The sequence below is a fragment of the Lampetra planeri genome, chromosome 1 (genome assembly GCF_965212315.1).
Source record: "Lampetra planeri chromosome 1, kcLamPlan1.2.h2, whole genome shotgun sequence".
In the NCBI taxonomy this organism is placed as follows: domain Eukaryota; kingdom Metazoa; phylum Chordata; class Hyperoartia; order Petromyzontiformes; family Petromyzontidae; genus Lampetra; species Lampetra planeri.
The window spans coordinates 24,494,924-24,520,611 of NC_136107.1; the positions used below are offsets into that span (position 1 = coordinate 24,494,924).

The window sequence follows — 25,688 nt, forward strand, 5'->3', positions numbered from 1 at the left end:
ACAAATATGTCGACCGTGCTCGAGTGTTTCCTAAAGTGCAAAGTTTCCTGTTTCAGCTCGATTCATTTGTGACGTTCTCCACAAATTGTCACCACGTTTAAAGATCTGCTAAATAATGCACATTATCCCCTTTCGACAAATTTCATGCATGTTACACTGCAGAAGAACCCAGTGCGACAGTCGTGCAAAAGTTTGGATGTAATGGATGTGCTTTTACATCGGTTTCAGTAGGCACTTACAATGCCATGACACAGCTCCATCAGCTAATTTATATACTCAGGTACAGTAAACCGACCATTAGAAATGTACGTCAAGTCAGAAAACAGACACCAGGAGGATCGAGCTGACCATCTGCATCACCAATTGCAATGTTGAGTTACAAACACCCCCATTTATTTAGTAAACACAAAGGAAATATATCACTCACTGGTGAGGTCTATAACAAGGGATTGACTCGACATGTTTCTGACCATTTCTACCGCAACTCTTAGGAATAAAGCAAGGCCCCCATCTCCGCTCCACCCCCCTGCACCCAATCCTATCCCCCCCCTCTTCGTAGGCCATTGCCTGAATCACTTCATTCCGTGGGCACCAGTAGAGTTGCACAGTCTACCACTCAGCTTTCCCACTGCTTGAGATCTTCGAGAGTTTGACTGCTGTATGTATTTCAATTATATTAAATGTAACGAACAATTTAGAATTCTAACCTTGATTTGAAGCTTTCGTGACTGCAGCAATCGATACTCTTTGGTTCTTTCGGTAAAGTTACGTAGGTATAAAATAGCGCAACACAAGCGTCCGTCATCAGGTGGGAAAGCATGGTCTGCTGCTGAGGCAGACTGTTTTAAAAGGTTTGAAATGGGTGTAGCCCAAGGGTTATAGAGAAGTGGCCGGGGCTAGTGATGTTAACGTGAGAAATTAGCATGTAACTGTAAGATAGGAGAGTGGCCTCCTCGACGAAGGCACGGAAGAGGCTATGTTAATGTGAGAAATTAGCATGTAACTGTAAGGAGGAATTCTATGTTTGTGATACATGCATTGTACTGGGTGTGTAATTATCTGTCATTTGAATGTTTCACAAAGTGACTTTCCATTGCTCCTGCATCAACTAGAATCGTGACAACATCAGACTGCCATGCGGTGCAGATCCACCCACGGTTAAAAAGTACTTTCAAAATCAGTAGTTGATATAACAAAATATGAAGACAAAATATCTGACAGAGGACGTTCAAATTTACACATTAAGATATCTTTTTTCTGGCCAGGCAAGCTTCCTCACCAGAATGGATCATATATTGCTTTAGTACTTTAGTTGCCAAATTGTCATTCGAGATGTGAAATTGGTGTACGAGGACCTAATTTCGTGAAAGGTGTCACAGGGACTTTAATGTGCACATTATGGCAAAGAGTTTTTTTTTTATTCCTTGCAAAAATTACCTGCTAGCATAGGAAGGGAGCCATTAACTCAAGTGGACTGGGTGGTGAATGACCAACTACCACCCAACATATCCTCCCCCTCTTGCCCTCTTATCGATTTGAAGCAGCCATATATTCCCTACAGGAACCCAGTTATAGGGATAAGAGGTAAAGATTATAATATATTAAAAACATATCTTGCAAGACATCTTTAACGGATTGTTGCTTTCCACAGAATTGCCGTTACCAAGTTCCAGGAAATGTCAAAGGTTAATGGGAAGAATGTCATCCATGGATATGTTTTTATTTCACTACATCTTTTAAGTCAAAGAACATGTTCTTAAAGAAGTGTTGGGTAATGCTAATATGCGATTGTTGTAATGAGTAAAAGGTGTAAATTTCCCTTTCCTATTGCAGGAACACATTTCTGTCATGATCGATTTTCTTGTAAGTTACAGATTTGGATTTCAAGTGTTTTCAAAGCCAAAATAATGTTAACTTCTACTATATATAGGTACTTAATTTTTTGATACTGTAGGGATGATGGGCCAAGTCAACCCCCAAATGGTATTTGAACTCTCAACCTTCTGCTAATATGTCAAAAACACTCCTCCACAACTCCATCCAGCCAGGTCACTAAAACTTTACACTAGCAAAATATGTTCACAACCAACCCTTACAGAAATAAAGTACACCAAATGTATACTTACACTGTGTTTTGGATCACTCAGTCTCAGAGTACACAAAGGCAGGCGTAATGTCTGCCTGTCGATTTAATGGGAGTCCTAAAGCAAACCTGCAGCAGCAAACGGCTGCTACACCGCAAGGTGTCAAAACAGAACTCCAACATTATCGTACGCAGTAGCAAATGCAAAAAAGAAATAATCGACACCTGATAAAACATTTAAACCAAGCTCCACATTTCGTTTGAGAGCTTGGCACAGGGGCTTGTAAACAATACATGCCTTATCAGTATCGGCCTCCATTATCAAGGGCTGGACTGTTTTAAGCAGCCAACTGATTTTTTCAAGGCAATTACCAGACTAAAAAAGGGAGTTCCCCTCCATCAACACAAACAGTCTCACCGACACAAGCAGCCGTTATTCTCCAGGGGTTTTTTCTGTTCATGCTGAGCATTATCAGCGAGGACACGCTAACCAGAACGAACACGTGAAAAACCACAAGGAAGCTTGCTCCATCATGGTACGTAGTGCGTATTGCTCCCAACTTATCACAAAAACTACCATAACAAATGAGGGCAAAACATCTGAAAACCATTTCTTGGAAGTGTATCTTGCTATTTTTTGTTAAAATATTTTATCCACAAAAGTGGGCAGCAGTGTGCAATGCAGAAAACGACATGAACTAAAAACATTTTTTGTAACTAAACTATTTTCTATTTTACCAGGTCGGTCCCACCGAGCTATATAGCTCTTTTTCAGAAGTGAACTGGCCACAAACGCTATCTCAATGAAGTGGCTTACAATGTGGAAAAGTTTAGTAGCCAAAAACTCTAAACGCATGTCGATTCTAAAATGTGGCGGGAAAAACCGGAGGACCTTAAGAAAAATCCACGCGGCTACGAGGAGAGAGAACATGCAAACTCCAAACATATAGGTATCAGGGTCGGGATTGAACCAACGACCTGTATAATACCAGGTGAGGTAGTTGAGGCATATGGCACCCCATAGAAATCGTTTACTGTACTTCTATGCTTCCATGTCTATATCCACACCTTTATCAACCCGCACATGTCGTGAAGTAGTCAAACAACCCCCATAGACTAAGAGGACCTCGTCCAGCAGTGGATTGACAATGTAAATTCTGTTATGGATAACATGCATTTTTACATTGAAGTATTTCACATTTATTTACAATATTAAAATACGAGAGGTTATCGACGCAATGTGTTGGTGATGTAATGGAATAACAATACTAATTTACATCCATTTGTCAATCCACTATCGGATGAATGCCTCCATATGCTGTGTCAGTTATGGGGATTTGTAACCATACTTTGCCACATTGGTCAGTACAGGGACGGCTGAGGCATCAGTCACCACTGATTGCAGCTGTGGCCAGGAATCGAATGCAGATCACTAGAGATTCATTGTGTCAATCACTGCATCACCACTTCAGCCGGAGGAATGGAATGCAACCTCTGAATTACATAATTTACACTTAGGCCATTTATATCAAATTAATAAGTCCAAGAGTATGTGTTCATACTCCGTCAGACTCACCCAGCCCTCAAATTACAGCATTATATTTAACAGGTTTTATTTAACAGAAAATTGTATTTAAAAGTTATTCATCCACAATCTCGCTGAAAAAATGAAGAAGCACACCGCACATTTACCTCTGTTGTCTATGGATGCACATAAGATACAATGAGACGTGTTACACCAAGCAATAGGAAGCAATAGGAATAATGCATGAAACGAAGAATGGGGATAATGCGTACATCTGCCTATTCTCTGTGGGAATCACTAAGCAATGCAGCGATTCAAGTAAGGACATCCACGCATGGTCAACACTGGCAACTTTCCCAGAATTCTGTAGATACATAACAGGTGTGAGGCCAGCAATGTGTGCAATGAGCCTCATTGTACGTATGTTGAACTTCTTTCGCACCATACGTAGCCAACTTGCGCTAATCGGAGGTGTGCGGTTAGGACAACTAAACACAAAAAGCAGTTCTAAAGAAATTCGTTTTCAATCTCGATTTACAAGTGCATAGCTCCAGTGGCTTCCTAATACCGAGAAAGAAGAGTTCCAGATGGCCACAGAAGTGCATCTTAAAAGCACGTGATGCAGTGACCATCTTTATTCAATAGCTAAACAAAAGCCGATGCAAGGATGACCGGATTTCGCGTGATGGTTTGTGAATCTGAGATGCTAAAATAATGACATCCGCACACCATTGTACACGAGACAATTGGATCTAGCAAGACAGATTTGCAAAATCAAGTTTTTTGCAGCAAACGTTCAACTCTCTTAAATGAGTAATACTCCCATTGACAATGTCTTATTGTATTCATGTGTCAGTACAGTGGTACCGGCGTCTTAATTTTGCAAACTTTTATTCGTGCTCAAGAGGGACCATGCACTGCCACCCACAGCGATTTCAACAGCCCCTCCCGCTCCCATCCCAGCCCCAGACAAGCAAGGAAACCTCACGCGGATGAATTGCCAGAATTTTCAGCAAATGCATTTCACGTGTGAAAATACAAATCAAATACTGTAAGGTTTTTTTTTTTACTCAACGCTAAATGTCATGCAAATTTCAGATTTGGAGATTCAAGTTGGCAGTTACGAGCTCTATGGATGTGAGCAACCGTAAGATTTAACAAATAACATTTCCATAACATATGGAGATAATTTACGCAATACATTTTCATGTCATGAATAAAATAATTAGATCTTGAAATCGCAGCTTTGTATATATACAATATTTAGCAGAAAAATTTGACAATTCTTACCTTGAGCAAAGAAGCTCCCTGGGCCTCCGAGCACCACCCATCCAGCCTGGAAGACAAAATAAATAATTACTTTTAATCTTAAAAATAGCCAATTTACGTCTATAGGACAATTAACTAAACGTGTTTATTCAACAGATAATAGAGGAAAAACGCACATTCTGTGTTGAACAACAATTCTAGAGGCCATGCAATTTGGAACACTGTTCAATCAGCCATTACAAAACGTAAACACGTTACTGCAGGAAAAAAGCTGCTTAAACGAGGTTTGTAAATAATGTACATGAATTTTTTTTCTTCTGAAAGGAATATTAGTTTGAAGATTAAACAATATTCATCGGGCAAGAAGCATACATTTTTTAAATTTTACATTTTAAGAATCATTGTGGAAACAACATTATATATGTCGATGCAGCAATATCCTCTACGTCGATCAGGATTTTGCTTTTCAGTTAGGTCAACATTGTGGTTTTATCAAGATTCTCGCCATTAATATATGAATAATGATTAACATTTGTAAGGTGAATTTCATCCGTACATCCCAATGCACCGTTTATGGAAATAAATAATTTCCGTAACCTGGGTAAATGGCCAGAACTGGGGGGTAAATGCCAGTTAAAGAGGTGAGTTTTCAAGACAGAATTAAATATATGTTTTCAAGCCATAATTAAACATATCTAACGATTCTGATTATATTATTAGCAGAGGCAAAGCGCCTAAATCTTGGGAGCTGCAATGGCAAAAGCCCCGATCACCCCAGGAAATGAACCTTGACCTTAGAGTACACTTCGAAGGCAATCCCGTAGATCTCATGGACCTCAGTGTATAAAGATGGATCAGTTCTTGTAAACATTGTGGGGTGAACCCATTGAGTGCTCTGTAGCCATCAAGCACCCAAGAAGATTGTCACGTTAATAATGATTGTATTTACACAAGCAAAGCTTGTTGATGTTAAGTCTTAAGCCACCGGTGAGGAGTTTTATCGGTCAGAATTTGATCGATATATTAGCACGTGTAAATAATATATTTGTAAAGATGACAATCTTGTTAGGTGGTGGAGAGTTAACGACACACATTTTTGGCATAATACAACCATGAGGCCCAACCCAAAAGCAATTATGGATCATTCAATTGGCTACGAAATCCTACGTTATAAAAGTCTCTGTTTATTGCATTTTCCTGGGGCCTTGTAATTTGAGCCGAGTCTGCAGTGCTCCAGACCACTCATTGCTCAATGCATTTGGAAGGCTTGTTGACTGAAGTTAAGTTTCTATTTTCCACATTAAAATAGAGCTGTGTTTAAGTTTTTTTTACTTAAACCATTTTTACAGCTAACCTAGTATACATTAACAATTATGTCCTCATCATTAACAGTGTGTGCAGGGGCAGGATCCCAAATTCTCCAGTGCATTATATGACCTCCACTTTTCTGGCCCACACCCAGTCCCCTGTTGAATTCCCGAGTATGCCGCCACGCAAATGACAAAGCTGGCGAGTATTTTCTTGCAATTCCCTTTTAACACGAGTTGGATAACAAACGTCTATGCACACGGAGTCATTTGTTCAACTCTATGACGAACCGTTGCCACGTATAATACATGTATTGCTGGCAATGTGGTTTGGCAGCGGCTTGCTCTGAGTAAATGGCAGCATGATATTACCAAGCAGGCAGTTTAGGAGCTGCCCTCAAAAACTATGACGTGTTGTCATCCGGAAATTGCCAACAGCATATTCGTAGCAGGCGGGGTTGTTATTTATTCTGCAGATTGCCACCAAATACAATGAATGTTATCGGACCACAAGACCGTGCGCACATTTCCTATTTTACATTCTTATTTCTAAGCCAAAAGTTAAATGTTGCCCATCGAGGAAACAATACGAATGTATCAGATCGGGACTCGGGGGGCATGGTGTAGGGTCCACATTGTGGGATGCTGACTGCATAATCATGGGGGATGAGGGGGGGGCATTACCTTGGTAAAGTCAGCGCTAAAACCGGCTTGGCACACTCCTTGTCCATTTTGGTCACTTCTGCCTGCACACACACACATTAGAAAAAAGGTTACATGTGTGAAACACACACGCACACGTACAGAAAACGGCATGCAATCATAAACATCCATGGCTTAACATTCACAGAATATTCTTTGGGTCTTTCGGTAAAGTCACGTAGATAGGTTCAAAGAAAATAACAAGTATAACCAAAAAGTACGACGTTTCGATCGCAACGCAAGCTGTCGTCATCAGGAGGATGACGACAGCTTGCCTTGTGATCGATTGTTATTTTCTTTGAACCTATCTACGTGACTTTACCGAAAGACCCAAAGAATACGAATTCCTGCAGTCACGAAAGCTTTAAGTCAAGATTCACAGAATATAAAAGTCACAGGATGCCCTGTGCACATCTCCCGACTTCTCTGTTGTTTGCGATACTCAGAGGCAACTGTTTTGCAACTGCAGCCACTTTCATTACAATCTTTTTGTTAAGAGTCAAGTGGCTGAATTCATATAGTTGAATGTTTGTTACACAAAGCAACGGCTGCAGGGATGGAAAGACACCGTTTTAGTTCCGATTGTGTTCATAGCCCACTTTTATCTCCCCTTAAGCTGGAGTTACCAATACACAAAAGGAAAATTGCGCATGCAATCTTATGCATAGACATGTGTCTGTTTATATTGAAACAACTAGGAACTTTAAGCACATATCTTACGAAACCCATGTTGTTGAATGATGGTGAGCAGAATCTGCGTTGCAATTCCATTTGCCACGCAGAGGACCACAAGATGAAGCATATTCATGAGGAATTGTGACGTTTCTTTTGCTAAAGAAAGCCAAGCGGACACGACTTATTATTGTTAAATCTCACACACATTTTCCCACGAATCGTTCCCATCTATTACAAGGACCTTTAAATGTCAGCTGCACGCAAGACACTTGTGTAGGCCCCCCATCTCTGATAATTCATTATTAACCTCAAGCACGCGTGCTGCTGGCCAGACGAGTTTGAGAGTTGAGGTGGCACCCATGCCTCGTAAAAGCACGAGCGATTCCCAAATAATAATTGTATGGGCCAGGTGCGGTGGCCTGTAAAGCAGGCAGGGTGTGTGTGGAGCACACAAAGACAGCATAATGCGTGTCTGACCACCGCCAATACAGCTACTGAAGTGCAGCACAAAGATTTGCGATTTATTATCAGTGTAATTTTCCTTCACGTGTGGTTTTTCCCTGGGAATGCCAGGTTATCTTCTTGTTTTTTTCGGTAAAGTCTTCTACGTGACTTTACCGAAAGAACCAAGAAGATGAATCCCTGCAGTCACGAAAGCTTTAAATCGAAATGCCAGGTTACTTTATTTTATTCAATCAGCTCATCATCAGAATGGGTTTTACAGGTAAAAAACACCCCTAACATTTTCGCCACTTAACAATTTTTTATTATCTAATATCTCTCTCTCATCATCAAGGCAATGTGGGATGTTTGTAGCTACCTTACTGACAGACCAGATTATTTTCATCAACAGGGTCATCAATGTTAGTAGAGTGTATCTATGCTTAAATAAGCGTGGTGCAATTGCTCATCCCCATTGTTTGAAATTACACTTTTCTCTGGCAGGAGCAAGTTTCCTTGCAAAGGACAACAAATGTTGAGGTTGCACAAAGCAGCACTCATTTCACCTTAAAATGAATTCCATTAATAGGTGATAAAAAAGGTATAAATGACCAAAACAAAACATGGTTAAGATTCAACAAACATTATTGGTCACTAGAAATTCAAAGCAATATAGCACAGTATGTACCTTATATAAACAGTTCTGGTTCAAAAGCTCCCTTAAGGGAGGTGTGTTTAACCTCCTACAACCACTTTCACAAATGTTGCCGCTTTCGGCCAAACGAAGCCCCCACACTGAACCCTCAGGCCACCAGCACGGGTGAAGAGTTAAAACAAAGAACGGTTTTTATTTTCCAAGAATTTCAAAATAAATAAATAAACGTTTCTCTGCCACATGCACTCCGTTTTCAGAATTACAATTCACAGCCAACAAAAGCTGCTTCTATAGCATAAAAAACAGCTACACATTGTGCGTATGCTGTGAGGAACTACTGTTTTTTCAATAAAGCCTACATTATATTTATACATTTCTCTCACTTTTGTATAACTGCACTCTGTAGCACCATCACAACAAAGCCCCACACATGCTCTCTCTTCCTATATTTGTACAGAGTAACAAGGAGGGCAATATTCATCTTGGCAGAGATACAGTTGCACTTTGTCATTGCCACTGGCATGTAAACAAGTGTTGTGTCTGTCTCTAATGTTTTCCTTGATCAGGAGCTTTCCTGTAAATTAGGAGTAAAAAACGTGTTTTAATGGCTAAGGGGCCATCCATTTAGTAAGTACGCATGGAGGGGGTTAACCCAAATGCGTACGCTTGCGTATGGGGGGGATCTACTGAAAATGTACGTACGCATAGGAAACGGGGTGCGGGGGGGGGGTTCAGCCTCGATAAGAAATTGTCTACATTGGCCTTCAAATGAGTTAGATAGTCCGGCGGTGGACTGTTTGCTTAAACACGTTAATATAATTATTTCCTGATCGTTTCTGCGTGGCCGTTCTATAGGATTCGGGTTGGGGGGGTTAAGCGTAAGTACGCAGGTGGGGGGGGGGGGTAAAATGCGCGCATGCGTACAGGGAGGGGTCAAGTTGACAGATTTTTGCGTACCTACTCAATGGATGGCCACCTAATGCTGACATATGACAGAATGCGGTGACACCACAAGATTGATGTTTCAGTGGGTCAGTCATTGCTGTTGGCTATTTAAAAAACCATTTTGCTTTTCAATGGGTTCAGCATTAGGTCGGCCGACTAATTTGACACTTGCCAGACACATTCACAATCAAGCACCGATTGTTGCGGGGGTCAGGAAATGAGATGCGCGCAAGGAACCACCCCAGAGTTTACTGCCAATTTAGCAAAGTCAAAAGCAAGACCGAAGTGCCTTTTTTGTCAAGTATGAACAACTATGAAAAAATACAAATGACAAAATCGACATGGTACAATTGACATTCGCACCTCCGATTAACAGAGTTGGCTACGTAGGGTGCATACGAAGTTCAATGTACATACAGTAAGCTGTAATTTCTAGGTGGGTTTAGTTAAAATTTGGGTTTTGGGTTATGGACTTTGTGGCCTACTCTTGAAGGATATCACGTGGCCTTAAAATGTACTTTGCAGCAGATGAATGCATCCGGTTTAACTTCCTATGGAAATGTTGATCCTGGAGTGCCATTGAGTGTTAGCCCCTCGATTGCATGGGTTATCTGTCGGTACTCCCAATTCTTACTCACATACAAAACAAAGCAGGACTTCACATTTCCATGCAGGACACTACTGAAAGTCTGGAAACTAAATTGATGCTTTTTTGGATTAAATAAGAACTATTACTATATAATTTGAAGTGCCAAATCATTGCTGCAACATGGACAAACATTATCCACTTCACAGAGCCAGCATAAGGTTTAAACATTCTAAGTATCTCAATGCTCATGAGCGCAATGGGTGGAGTGGCACTCATCTCCTTTAGTTTACCCAAGCCAGTGGTGGAAATTCCTTATTCTCATGGCGAGGGACCATTCTCACCAAAAAATGATCAGTACTTATTTTCCACAAAGTGAAGCTACTTTTATGAACCCTGGGAGGGATGATTACTGGCCAAGTAAACTCCAAAACTGGGATCTGATCTTGCAGTCATCCCATTGTGAGCCAATGCTTTCTATCGACAATCTGACTGGTTCTGAACGGCCGTGCATGTTTTCCGTATTTCCCTATGGGTCAATGGGAATATCGTTTCCAAGTGCATCACCTGTGCGGCAGGGAGAGTACTCTGCTTGGCTGGAGAAGTTTCCCCTTGAGAGGAAGCAGGTCCCCACAGGCTCCTGCTCGGCCTCCTCGCTCTTGAATGTGCGCCAGCTGTACAGGGGCGCACAAGCCTGCACGGCACAACGCAGCCAGCAGCACATGACAGCGGTACCAACGCTAGCAGCGCTCCTTAATCAATTAAGCATGGGGCATTGCTCATCACCATGGTTGGCCCCGAGTCAGGAGCGGAAATTCCACATTGCTGTGGTGAGGAACCAGTATATTAATATGACAAAACAGTTGACTTCCCACAGTAAAGCCCATTGCGTTCGAACCCAAACGGAAACTTTTTATTGCAGGTTGTGTGCTCTGCCATGCTGCGACTGGCTGGTTATTTTTGCAATCGCATGTATTGCATTACTACTGGTAGAAACCTCTGGTTACACCAGCCCACAGGGGATTATTGTGTCCGTCCGTTCGTCGTGCAGGGAGGGGCTGGGTGGGGAGGGAGGGGCTGGGTGGGGTGGGGAGGGGAGGGTGGGGAGGGGCTGGGGGGTGGGGAGGGGCTGAGTGGGGAGGGTGGGGCTGGGTGGGGGGTGGGAGGGGTGGGGAGGGGCTGGGGGGTGGGGAGGGGCTGAGTGGGGAGGGTGGGGCTGGGTGGGGGGTGGGAGGGGTGGGGCTGGGTGGGGAGGGGCTGGTCACCCCGTGGTGCCCTTATAAAACTCAACGTTTAACCTACTCACGCCGGCTTGTGCCCGCCCTCACAGTCGGGCATATTTGCGGAATACACCACGCAGCCGTTGACCCTGGCCATTGACCGAGCAACCCAACGTTCCTACCAGCTCCCTCCGCAGGAATGTGTTTACTTGGGAAATGACCGAGAACATAGGTGTGTAAACAGGTTGCTCATCTGCGGTGAACAAGTAGGACTCCACTCACCAACAGAGTTTCACCATGTGTTCTGACGGTGGCTCCAAACCACTGGTGCGACTTGAACTCCATTCGCTCCGGAGGGCTTCCCAAGCGAATCTGCGTGTACCGCTCATCTGTGCACACACGCACACATTTGCAAGCGTGAGTATATGTAAGCCAAATGCTCATATATATGACATGTCAGATGTCAGAGAGGAGGAGGATTCTCAATCAAATCACACATCTTTGAAGGATCAACCATCAAAACATGATGGATATTTACTCCTCTGTTAAATGCAACCTAGTAAGGTTGTGATATTATAAAGAAAAAAAAGTATGACACTTTTGAAATTCACAATAAGCTGGGAAAAAAATTGGCCAGGGCCACTTAAATGAGTACCACTCTGGGAGGTTGCTTGTAGTTAGTCTAGATAAATATTTGCCTCCACCATGCAAATGTAGAATTTCCATAGGTTCTGGGCCCATAAAAAAGCTCATTTGACCTTTTTTACTGAACTACACCACGCTGCCAAATTTACACGAAAAAAAAGAAAACAAAACAACGCCACATTTAAGCATTAGCCTTAAACAACTTAAGGATTTCAGATTACGTTTTACGTATTTTTTGTTTAACTCTTTTCACATGGCACAGGAAGGGCAGTGGTGGTAAATAATACTCAAGCTCCCCTTTCAATGCTGGCATAAACCAGTGTAATGGCATGCCATAGATCAAGCTTGCTATTAACATCAAAAAGCTGCATTTTCCATGTTATTTCTGCCATGGAAGCCGATACAGTACCATAGATAGCAAGCAGTTGGGGGCAGGGGACATCCATATTTACACAAGTGGCTTAAGAATCAGGAACTGCCTATAATCAAAGAACCCAAAGTGCACCGAGATGTTTTGTTATCAGATGCATGCTCCACTTAGATAAACAAATCAACATCCCTCAAGCCTCGACAGCAATAAAATGCTGAAACTGGTCATTCCCAAATGAGCCATGGAAAAAAGACAGACAGCCAAAGTGCCTCCTCCCACTACTCAATCAACAATAGGACACCACTCATTTCTGTTGGCAACACTGGCGAAATTCCACATTCCCATGTCTCTCTCCATTGAACACTTGTAAGGCTTCCCATGAAGTGGCACTCATTCTATCAACAAAAAATAAATTATTTCCCGATATAAAACCTTTCAATTGTGATGCATGGATTCAAATTACAGAACTGTTTGAATGAATATGGAGAGATAAGTGGTTCTGGAATGGCAGTGGTGTCTGACAACATGTGCCACAGACACACATCTAAGTGACCTTTCATACTGTCTTGGCCATTTAGGCACTTGATAAGTGGAATTCTGCCTCTCCAGAAACTCAGCCCACCTCCCGCTTGATAGCCGATAGTGACAGGGCATATGCTAGGTTGCACCAACTTTGCGCAAGGGTTTTTGAGTAAGACTTTAGTCATGTCCACATCTCGTTTTAAGTCAAGCCTTAAATATGGCTTTGTAGAAGAGAACATTCATCCTGAACACTGTTCTAGGAACAGGTAATGTCATAGTTTTTCATGCATCACCTAGTTCATTTGCATGATTAGCAATTCAACTAAGCATGACATATTGCAGCGTATGTATATGGTACGGTTCCTTGGAGAATAATATCTAAAAGTAATTCCACTTAATGTAATTTAGTGCTGTTATAATAATTATTATTTCTACAGCCGAGCAGGCTGCCAGGTTACCCATTCAGCTTTCCATAGCAATGACAAGATCACCGCACAGCCCCGTGTTCTTAAGTTTTCCCACGGAGGCAAGAGGGGGATGACTGAGAATTAACTCTTTTTTTTGAGTGCTACTCAGACTGCTGCCCGATAGCAATCAGTCTTCCCTACCCGTGACCCCTGTCAGACTTTACTCGGAGCCACCCCATCCCCTAATGCGTGACCAAGTCTCCGAGCCACAGCACTTCAAATAGATATCAAGTCTTTATTATTTTCTTGGTTCTTTCGGTAAAGTCACGTAGAAGGGAAGTAATAAAATAATAAAAATAAAACATAATAAAACAATTCTCACGACGTTTCGGCCACAACGCAAGCAGCCATCCTCAGGCGAAGAATGAAACACCCCAAGCTTGGAGCGTATATTTAAGCTGGGTTAGAGGGGGGGGAGGTGGGAAGAAGAGCGCCTAAACAAAATAATTTGCATATCAAGAGGAATTCAGCATATGGAAAATGCGTAGGAGGTGGGCGGGGGGGGTTCCAAATCAATACTATGCCCGTGCATTATGCAGGATTAGCAGCATCAAAGGGGGGGGGGGAAGGGGGGGAGCATTAACAAAGGAAAGGAATGTTAATAGTATGTAGCTGTAGTTACTAAACAACCACGTAAAAAACTACAGTATAAACTGCATGACAAACTAAAGTATAAACTACATAGCATCATCAGTAAACTTACTATACTCTACAATAAGCTGAGTTACTAACAGTAAGTAATACATGAAAAATTCTACGTTGTAAAAAATTATATAATATGCTTCCATCTAAACTTTATTCTCTTACATCACACGCGTCTATACCGTACTATATACTTCCATAGGCAAAACCAACATTAAATTACATACTGTATTGCTATAAACCACCCTATACCTTATACATTTTTAATATAACACTATGTATTATTCTACCCACCCTAATGTGTATCAAAATGGTTTATTACGTCCTTCCAGTGATTGCTAAGCCAGAATCCATCTTCTCGGTTAAAATTGTCTCTGTGTTTGTAAATGTGGATCGCCTCATGTACGAATCTCTCATGATAGCCAGATGGCTTGCAGAGAACCTCTGTCTTGGAGAAGTCAATGTCATGTGAGCCCACTGAGTTGTAACAGTGATCTGCCACGGCTGAGGTGTTTGTCCTACAGTGTTTCAGGTCAGCTTTATGTTCACGGATGCGGTCCGAGACATGTCGTTTGGTTTCCCCAATGTAACTGCTACCACAGAGGCAACTTAGTTTGTAGACACCAGGGTACTGTATGTCTGGAACCACATCTTTTACAGACGGTACCAGATCACGGATTTTATGTACTGTGTTGAATCGGACCTGGATCTTGTGTTTAATCAGGATTTTGGAGATCTTTTTTGTGACCCCAGCAATGTAGGGTAAGGTGATGGTCTTGAAAGGCTCCTCAACAGGATCCTTCTTGGTGGTTGGAGTGATGGCTTTGCGGATTGTGTAGTCGGAGTAACCATTAGCCTTAAGAGCTTGGCGTACGTGTTTGAGTTCACTGGAAATGTGTTCATGGTCGGAGATGCATTGGGCTCTATGATATAGAGTCTTGATGAGGGAATTCTTCTGGGATGGATGGTGGTGGGAATCCGGTTTTAGATAAGCATCCGTGTGGGTGGCTTTCCTGTAGACAGAGTGGCTCATTGAACCATCAGGTCTCCTTTTGATTAGGACATCCTCCGACCATGAACACATTTCCAGTGAACTCAAACACGTACGCCAAGCTCTTAAGGCTAATGGTTACTCCGACTACACAATCCGCAAAGCCATCACTCCAACCACCAAGAAGGATCCTGTTGAGGAGCCTTTCAAGACCATCACCTTACCCTACATTGCTGGGGTCACAAAAAAGATCTCCAAAATCCTGATTAAACACAAGATCCAGGTCCGATTCAACACAGTACATAAAATCCGTGATCTGGTACCGTCTGTAAAAGATGTGGTTCCAGACATACAGTACCCTGGTGTCTACAAACTAAGTTGCCTCTGTGGTAGCAGTTACATTGGGGAAACCAAACGACATGTCTCGGACCGCATCCGTGAACATAAAGCTGACCTGAAACACTGTAGGACAAACACCTCAGCCGTGGCAGATCACTGTTACAACTCAGTGGGCTCACATGACATTGACTTCTCCAAGACAGAGGTTCTCTGCAAGCCATCTGGCTATCATGAGAGATTCGTACATGAGGCGATCCACATTTACAAACACAGAGACAATTTTAACCGAGAAGATGGATTCTGGCTTAGCAATCACTGGAAGGACGTAATAAACCATTTTGATACACATTAGGGTGGGTAGAATAATACATAGTGTTATATTAAAAATGTATAAGGTATAGGGTGGTTTATAGCAATACAGTATGTAATTTAATGTTGGTTTTGCCTATGGAAGTATATAGTACGGTATAGACGCGTGTGATGTAAGAGAATAAAGTTTAGATGGAAGCATATTATATAATTTTTTACAACGTAGAATTTTTCATGTATTACTTACTGTTAGTAACTCAGCTTATTGTAGAGTATAGTAAGTTTACTGATGATACTATGTAGTTTATACTTTAGTTTGTCATGCAGTTTATACTGTAGTTTTTTACGTGGTTGTTTAGTAACTACAGCTACATACTATTAACATTCCTTTCCTTTGTTAATGCTCCCCCCCTTCCCCCCCCCCCTTTGATGCTGCTAATCCTGCATAATGCACGGGCATAGTATTGATTTGGAACCCCCCCCGCCCACCTCCTACGCATTTTCCATATGCTGAATTCCTCTTGATATGCAAATTATTTTGTTTAGGCGCTCTTCTTCCCACCTCCCCCCCCTCTAACCCAGCTTAAATATACGCTCCAAGCTTGGGGTGTTTCATTCTTCGCCTGAGGATGGCTGCTTGCGTTGTGGCCGAAACGTCGTGAGAATTGTTTTATTATGTTTTATTTTTATTATTTTATTACTTCCCTTCTACGTGACTTTACCGAAAGAACCAAGAAGATGAATCCCTGCAGTCACGAAAGCTTTAAATCGAAATCTTTATTATTTTTTTGGCGAAATAAATGTTTACCTTCCCCCCCCCACCTTCTCCTCCCACCTACATACTCCCATTCTTTCCACACGGTTATGCACCTGAGAATAATAGTGTGACCACCTTTCAAAAGTTGCCCTTTAATTACAACAATTGATTTAAATATAATAACAAAACACTTGGACCGATGGGTTCACATATGCAGGATGCCCATCAAGGTATCATCCGTGAATAATGCATTATAATTGGACATGTTTAACGGTGTGGTATGCTGCTGGAGAGACGCGCAAAGTGAAGTACATGCGAAAAAGCACAAAAAGCTGGTGTGATTTTCAACAAAACACAAAGAGAAGTAATTAAACAATCACGCCTCAGGTGCTGGTAAACAGCTGGAACTCTCAAATTGATATGGTGCGTCGCTAATGCCATTGCGGGACATATTGAAGTTTGAAGAATACAATTAAAACAATAACATTTTCCAAGTAGGAAGTGTGGGTATATTATCAGTGTTGTCGACAGAGCACAAACTGCCGATTCATGATATTACACTTATAATAGATACCTTTATTAACCCCCTGTATTCCTAGTTTGGAGAATGCATCTCACATACATTACTATATTTCACATAATAAAAACCAAGGACTGCAGTGACCTTTAATTAGATTTCACTAAGATTTGTTTTCACTTACCTTCTCATTAAGCATACAGCACTTGAGGAATAACTAAGAAAGAGCAACGTTAATTCGCTATCTGTAAAAGGTGTTAAAGACGAACGGTGGAGTGGCAGCCAACAGAGAGAACACGGCAAAGAGAACGTTCGCCGTGGAGATTGAGTGATGGAAGCAGCTCATGTGCAGATGGATTGTTGTTCAGAAGTGACGTGCCCATAAATCATATCTCAACTAAGTGGCTTATCAAGTGGAAATTTAGACTAGCCAAATACTCTAAAAGCATGTTTCTAAATGTGGAGGGAAAAACCGGAGGAACCAGGAGAAAAATCCACGTGACTACGGGGAGAACGTGCAAACTATAAATATACAGCCGTCAGGGTTAGGATCGAACCCACGACTCCTGCATACCAGGTGAGGTAATTCACATCTTACCACAGCGGCACCCATTTTTTTTGGTTTAAATCTTGTCAAAGTGTGTCGTAAACCCACCTCCACAGACACAGCCAATTAATAAAAGTGTCACGTGAATCAGACGTGCCAAATGTATTAATGCTTCACCATATTTACATGGGTGCGGACGTTTCGCTGGAGATTACATCCAGCAAAATCTGATTCTTAACAGGAGCTCAAATCGAGGGAAAGCACTTTCTGATGCGGGTCATTAAGTGTGACGACCCAAGTTCGAGTCCCGGTCACAACAAACATCAGTGATGAGCGAGTTCAGAACCGTTCCTGGGCTGTCGAACCAGCGCACAAACCAGCACTGCCAAGACTTAATCCAGCAGTGGATTGACAAAGGCATTAAATAATCGTTTAATTTGACACTCCACAGCTAAAGTCAAAGCACACCTTTTCTGTCTGGAATTAGAATAATTGATGTCTGCTGGGTCCAAAGTGGAGTGAGCAAACCAATTAAAATCACTGCTCCACCACTTCAGTATTACTTATGACTTCCTGTAATTTGCCGACTGTGCTTTCCCTCTGCCTGCCTACTTCTTATTATCCAGTAGCATCGTAGGAGTAAAACAAAGGGGAAATGTTGTAAAGATATATTTTGTTACACGTATGACAACGTCGGCACATGCCTTGGACATATTCAAAAGTTAAATTTCCAATGCCACCTTATTCCGAGATTCCGGCTGCGCAATGCCTACCCTTCCTTTAGTAGCCCTGACAACTGCAGTTGAAAAATTCGACATTCATGTGGCAAGGACCACTGAACTTCCTCCAATATGGTACTTGTGTTATTAACCCTCGATTGGGATTTGAAATTGCATCCTTCATATTGCGAGTTGAACGCTCAAAACTGCAGCACGACCTGGTCAGATGCTTGTATGGGGCAGTGTCTCCTCATTCTCTGCCTTGCCTTTACACAGCACGGAGCAGCTTCTCCACACAGCTTTATATAATGACACCATAGAAACATAAAATCAAGTAGTCGAGTAAGGAGATAAATCAGGGTAGCAGGACGGTGAGACGAAGGCTGTTAGATAAGGCGCTTCATATCCAGACACGAGTGTGTAGCAGGCGCATGACAGCATGCAGATGGAAGAGAGGGCATTCGGTGAGAGGTGAAGCCTGGAGGGATTGGGGAGAGACTGATGAATAAAGGCTACACACAGACAGATGGATCATTTTCACATTGGTAACCCATTGTACGTTCCATCTGACATGTGGAGAGAAACTGCGGAGAGAAGTTGCGCCTGCATTTGGTGAGCAGCACGCAGCAACTAAACTCTGCGAAACATTCACTACGTGAACGAAATGCGGTGCTCACCAGATCACGAATGATTATCACGGTAATAAGCATGTAGCTTATCAAGCTAGAAACGTTCACACGAGGCAGAGCATCGTGGCATTGACAATGCCCATCTCTGCATACAGAGCCGCACGTAACATCATTGGGATGAATTCCAAGCCTTTTGTGTATGGTCTCAATTACACAACGTTATTATATTCTCTAGTGGTCAGGACTAAAAGAAATCAGCTTTCAAAGCCAATTGCCAAATAATATTTAGTTTCAAGCCAGATTAACCAGTTATACAAATCAGATTAATGATAGCAAGTTTTCTACGAGCCATCCCGACATCTTTGCTAAGTGGTGATATATAGGGAGCAGTGAAAAGCTCTCAAACAGGTGTCCAAGCGGAAGGAATGCAATAGCATTCATTGATTAACAAATTATTGGATGTATAATGGGTCACTTTTGACACCACCTTGTAGCCCGCAGTGAGTGAGGCAAACACCCAAGGAGAGGGCATGACCACTGCATGGTTTAATAACAGGCCTACAGAGCACCATAGATGATGCCTATGATCTTCCTTAAGCAATGTTTAGACACCCAAATCTATGGATTTGTGAGTCAAAGCCACAAGACATTGTAATGGTCCCCTTTTGAAAATCACCACATTCAGAAAACCCACAACTCAGAAACTAAATCGAAAACACTCGCCAAACGTGTCTCAGTGGAAGCTTCAATGAAGAAATTGATTGATCGAGTCACATATCCATTAAAAAAACCACACCATATTCTTCATGTATCACTGCCAACACAGCACCTTACATTTATGAGTCTCGCCATTGTTTATTCATCACTACACTTAAATATCTAATCACTGTATAGTTCTTACAGGACAAAGAACCACCCCTGGTATAGGGGCGCCATGGTAGAAATATTCTTTGGTTCTTTCGGTAAAGTCACGTAGAAAGAAAATAGATTAAATAATAGAATACGACGTTTCGTTTGCAACACAAGCAACCGTCATCAGGTAAGAATGAAAGAGAAAACAAACCTAGTAAACGTAGAAATATAAGGCAATACAACACAGAGAGTCGGCTAACAGTAGAAATATGTTAACTACCTCGCCTGGTATACAGAGGTTCGTTGGTTCGATCCCGACCCAAACACCACTATATTTGTAGTTTGCATGTTTTCTCCCCTCGGTCGCGTGGATTCTTCTTCGGGTCCTCTGGTTTTTCCCTCCACATTTAGAATCAACACGCGTTCAGAGTATTTGGCTACTATATATTTGCACGTGATAATAATCCACTTTGTCGAACTATCATTTGTGGCCTGGTCTCTTCTGAAAAAGAGCCATATAGCTCAGTGGGCCTTATCTGGTAAAATAACAATAGTGAATAGTTTAGTTATCCGATTTACTTATCAGAGCAAGTTCTTTCAGCAAGCACCAATTAAGCCCAGCACTGCGTATGCAGTGAAGGCGTGGCCACAGGCAGCAACCTTCATCTCCCCCTGCTGATACCGACAAACTGTAGCAGTCCTCCTTTTAGGTGGAGTCAACCTTGGGCAGTCCAAGGCCACGTTCACATACCAGGAAGCCTTGGTGCTTTGTATGGCCAGGAATGGAACACAAGCCAGCAGGATCATTGCGTAATGTGCAAAACAACGTCCACTGCTCCCCATCTAATACTTTTAGACGATCACGAGAAACCCATGTCAATTCTCAATTATGCTCTCCAAGTACCATAAAGCTGAACTTTGATAAATAGTCAATATTGCGCTCACAACTAAAAAGTGGCCGCGTGGATTTTTCTCCGGGTCCTCCGGTTTTTTCCTCCACATTTAGAAACATGCGTTTAAAAGTATTTGTTTGCTATACATTTAAACGTAATACGTTACTCTGTTGAGCTATCATTTGTGGGCAGGTTGCTTCTAAAAAAAGGAGCTATACAGCTCAGTGGGCCTTTCCTGGTAAAATAAAAAGTTTATAGTTTTCAGCCTATTACATGAACAAACACTGTATCGCGAGTGCTATCTTGGAAAAGGCTAAATAAATATATGCTACATTCACTACCTCGGAAATGTATGGCTTCACACACTACTCAGGTCCTTTCATTCAGGGCCATTACGTTATTACACATTGTGTGTGCAACACATGCAATTAACCCCCACTTCACACACGCAAACGCACACAAATCGCACGCATCCACTCATTATTCCCCCTTTACGGCTCTTGCGCAAACTCACACAACTATCACACTTGAATTGCAATCAACTGCGCACAAAAACATCACTCTCGCACGTCTGAGTCCAGTGAATAAAGCCCCATCACAAAGATAACGGTGCTCACTTTACTAGAGGCCTCCCCTTGTTGTCCTCCTGCAGCTCCTGATATGGCCAACAGTGAATTATGTGATAACTATTTGTAATGACTTGGTAATCTCATAATTCACTCTCATTAGCCATGTAAACACATATGTAGTGCTACAGTTTTGCGACCTGAGGTTTTCGCACGGTTGGCTATATACGGTGCGAAATGAAGTTCAACATACGTACATACTTTAATGTTCAATACTACCCAATGCCACCTCGGCTATCAAATGCCACTCAGCCCCCCACCCTTGACCTCTGCAACCTCCCCACCTCGGGGCAGTGAATCAATATACATCTATACAAAATATATCCTAGTGCCACATGCTCTAGATCAAGACGTTCTTGGACACAGAATATACACAACTGCCCACACAAAAGATATGATCAGTGCAACACACACACGCCACACCACTGTTACAATCCGCCGGCGCCGACTGTGATGAGGCTGGGTGGCAGGGCTTACCGGGCGGTCCCAGGGGAATGCGTGTGCAGTTCTCCTCACGCAAGAGGCACATGAAGACGGCCCCAGGCTGCGTCACGTTGGGATGCGCATCTGTGTGCGCTTTGGGGGCTCCCACCACAATGCCCTTGCTGCACACACACACACACAACACATTCCGCTGTAAGCATGGATAGACAGCAGACACAAGTGCGGTTAAATGTTGACTTAAATTGCGGTTAATGAGCTAAAATGTCTATTGAGACCAGGGCTGGCTATTTTGGACTCCATTAAAGTATAAATCGTAAGGCAACTTCGCATACATTAGTCCCAAGCAGGGTTTAAACACCATTTACTTCCAGTAACTGCGATGGCCATGGATCAAACTGGATCAACGGGATTATGGAACAATAAGCTACCACTCCAGTCTTGCTGCCATGCAGCACATGCACAAACGACAAATAAACTATGCTTACATGGCAATTTAAACGTTGATGAGAAACAGTGTTATGGACTTGATAACTCGTTTTATACATCTTTCGTCCAATGATGATGGGAGAAAGCATGCAATGTCTTGTTTTGCGTTGGGGTTTTGAATTTTAAAAAAATTGGCTTGTGAATTCATCATGCCAGCATTTTAAAATAATCAAATTCGCCGCCTACAGCTGTGGCCAAAAAGTAATCGCATGAGCCATCCACTTCCACCACGAATACAGCTGCACAATGACTTCTCCAAAACATTTTCCAGCTTTGCTTCCTCGAGCCAGTGTGCTTAGCAACCCAACCGCGAGCAACGATACAAATACTTTAGATGGATACACAGTCATAATTGGTGACTCGTACTTTCAGCGTATCACTACAACAGGAAAACCACTTATCAAACTGCCACATAAGCAAGGCGTGGAATAAGCAAGGCGTGGAATGCATCATCATAATCGGCAGCTCTTCCCACTGAAATACAAAAACAAAATCACCTTCGGCAGTGTATATTCCAAAGAAATGTGCTCATATGAGGTCACCCACACTCACACTGTCAGGCACTGTTCCGCAATTCAGGCATTGCGTTGGATAATCTCCCAGCCGTATGTCCCCACGTTTGTTGCATAGAAGTGCACGTTGTTCTTATGAAAAGGAAGTAAAATTCATAGCCAGCTTTGGTCGTCTTGTGATTTCCAGTCTGCAGACCAATTGTCTGGGCAGTAAGTAGATGGTTCTGGCTGGTCAATAATGGCTGCACTCAATGCACAGATGGGAATTCCCCCATTGCCAACCGTTACTCAACTTTCCCCACACATAGAAAAGTGGATTGGTGTTACTTAGTAAGAAAATAAGATTGTATAAATTGTACAATGTGGACAACATTAACACGGTTAATTTTAATGTGGCAGCTATGTGCGTATGTATGCAAGTCAAAGGGTCTCATTATGCGAATAATTCCACATTCTCCATGGTACAACGAAGGTTGATTTCCCATAAAACCATACTCATGTTACATACAATGGTTTGAGAGTTTCTTGGGATCTGGAGTTCAATGAGCAATGTTCGCACTGTGAATGGAGCACTTAAGCACTGTAACAGTGTCAACCAACCACAAACATGTACATAGCATAGGCAGTATTATTATTGTTGTTGCTGCAGTATAAATTAAGGTTGCGCGAGTTGAATTCCTAGTTGGGGGAATGATTCAGACCATCATCCCCCCTCTCAGATCGATACAATTACTGCCGCCTTGCAAAAAGTCAAGAGTCGTCGTCCGATGTGGAATTTCAAGCACAGACTCTCATGGCCACCAGCGAAGATAAGCGTCGCTCTACGCTCGCTACCACAGTCCCCTAGTAGAAGCACAAGGACACGAACTCGTTCTTGACTTACGAGTCGTCAAGTTACTGATAATGATAATACCGTGTTTAAAAAAAATAAACTGTAACTTCATGTAGTGGAAATAGATGCCGACACTTTTTTTGCTGTAAGACACTGTGTGTGTGTGTATCAATACGAATATTTAAAAAAACATTTAAATGTAATATAGCAAACATGCATACGATACGTAAAAATACATTTTAAAATCACCACACACACAGTGCGTCATGAAGCTGCCTACCTAGTTTGGTAAAAGCGCTTAATTAAATCATACACTTAGTACTTTTTTCCAATGTTCCAGCTCACAGCTGGCTCTCCCTTGGAATAAATCAAACATGCGAGCATGCCAGTGCTGGAACGCGCCCTGAGAGAGAGAGAGCAGGCACTGGGAAGGGGCCTCAACCGTATGGAGGCCAGATGGGACGGTGCGCCGTTTGACACCTACGCACGAGCCCATCTTCCCAAGAATTCTGTGATGAGCCCTGGGTGCATGCGTGTCAGCCCCACCTGTTATATTTTCTATTTTATACCGGTTTGGGGCACACTTGAGTGTTCGCGTTGGCCATTTTGAGAGAGCACCCACCGAGGCCAATGGCATTTGTTATTGAAGGAAAATAAATGTGTGCTATTGGACGGCCTGACAACCAAAATAATAAATTTCAATTGGAATTTATTTCGATTCCAATTTCAATTTCAATTGGAGGACGTAGGAGAACAAACAGCACCTTGGATGCGAGGTCGGTGGCTCAAGTTGAGAATGTACGAGGCACACTTCTGTAGCAGGCAGTCCAGCAATAGCTTGTCGAGTCATTGGTGTTGGATTATGGTGCGGTTATCCACTCCTACGCACAGGATTACTCCAGGAGCTCTGCTGTTATCTTACACAAAGCAAATACCTCGTGAAAAAATTGCCCAAAAATATATTGTAGGACCCTGCTGACAAGAAGCAATGGGAGTAATTTGAGGCTTCCATTAATAAACCACCAATATTATACAATTACGATTTTTTAATGCAACTGCATCTTGAGCCGCTGCACAAAAACCATGGGACATGAGCAATAAAATGGATATAAATTAGTGTATCGATGAACAATTATGAAGGTTCAAGCATTAATTATGCAAAAATAAAAGCAAAATGATAAGCGTGCAAAATAATTGTTATTAGTCATTTCCGATTAGGGTTGACATCTATCCGGGTTTTGCCGAGCCTGTCAACTCAGGGAATTTGCAGGAATTAATTATCTGTACCGAGCTCTCGTTACCGGTCTTGTGCCGAACTTTATTCCAGTCAACTGCAGTTTTGATAACGGACTCCCCGCGAATACATAGGGCCGGGTTGGTCTACAATGGGAAACAAATGTGGTTTTACCCTACGGCTGGTGTGTGTGGCCCACATCGCAGGTCACTCACGCAGCGTTCAGTGCTGCCTGGGTTGTGTGGAAGCACACTCTTAGGTTTTTTCGGTAAAGTCACGTAGGTAAAAAATAAATGATGAAAATAAGAAATAAGAAATAAATATATAGAAAAAATCATAGAAATAAAATAATAAATCACGACGTTTCGGAGGCAACACAAGCTTCCTTCATCAGGTGTAAAAATTAACCCGTAAAAACAAAGTTTTTCACTATAAATCCTTTATATGCATGGCGGCTAGAGTCATCTCGTCCTCTGGCTTGAGATGGCTGCCACCTATGGGTCAGATGATTTTCTGCCACCATTAAGCAATTGGTAAATAAATATTTTAAAAATGTTCCCTTAACAGTGTAAAATTTTGGAAAAAATGTTTCACGAAAATTAATTGTCACGCACAGCGAGTCTGTGTGCAAAATGTCAGCTCGATTGGATCACGGGAAGTGGGTTAAAAAACGACCGAAAGATTTGCACGGTCGTAAGCAAGCAAGCAAGCACGCAAGCACGCAAGCACGCAAGCAAGCAAAGCAAGTGAACTTAATAAAGGATTTTAAAAAGGAAGCATCTGACGATTGTCGCCCCCCCCTGCTGGCGAGAGCCGGCAATGAAAGAGCGCGCGTGCGTGCGCCTCCGAGCGAAACCAAAAATGAGTAGCATTGCAAATGAGAAAACTGGTGTGGGGAGAGCACACCCTCCTCCCTCCCACTAGATCAATCAAAAAACCCAAATCGA

The 25,688-nt window shown here is 42.3% G+C and overlaps 1 protein-coding gene across 1 annotated transcript in view; it reads right to left on the bottom strand.

The window, feature by feature from the left end:
• The window catches only part of LOC144720554 (integrin alpha-8-like), a 127,337-nt gene that overhangs the window by 100,324 nt on the left and 1,325 nt on the right, over window positions 1–25,688 (bottom strand). The window contains exons 2-6 of the mRNA XM_078597350.1: window positions 21,711–21,838; window positions 11,691–11,797; window positions 10,756–10,882; window positions 6,869–6,930; window positions 4,899–4,944 (exon numbers count right to left, since the gene is read on the bottom strand). Of these exons, the coding sequence (XP_078453476.1) occupies window positions 4,899–4,944; window positions 6,869–6,930; window positions 10,756–10,882; window positions 11,691–11,797; window positions 21,711–21,838 (470 nt within the window). The remainder of the gene's footprint in view (window positions 1–4,898; window positions 4,945–6,868; window positions 6,931–10,755; window positions 10,883–11,690; window positions 11,798–21,710; window positions 21,839–25,688) is intronic.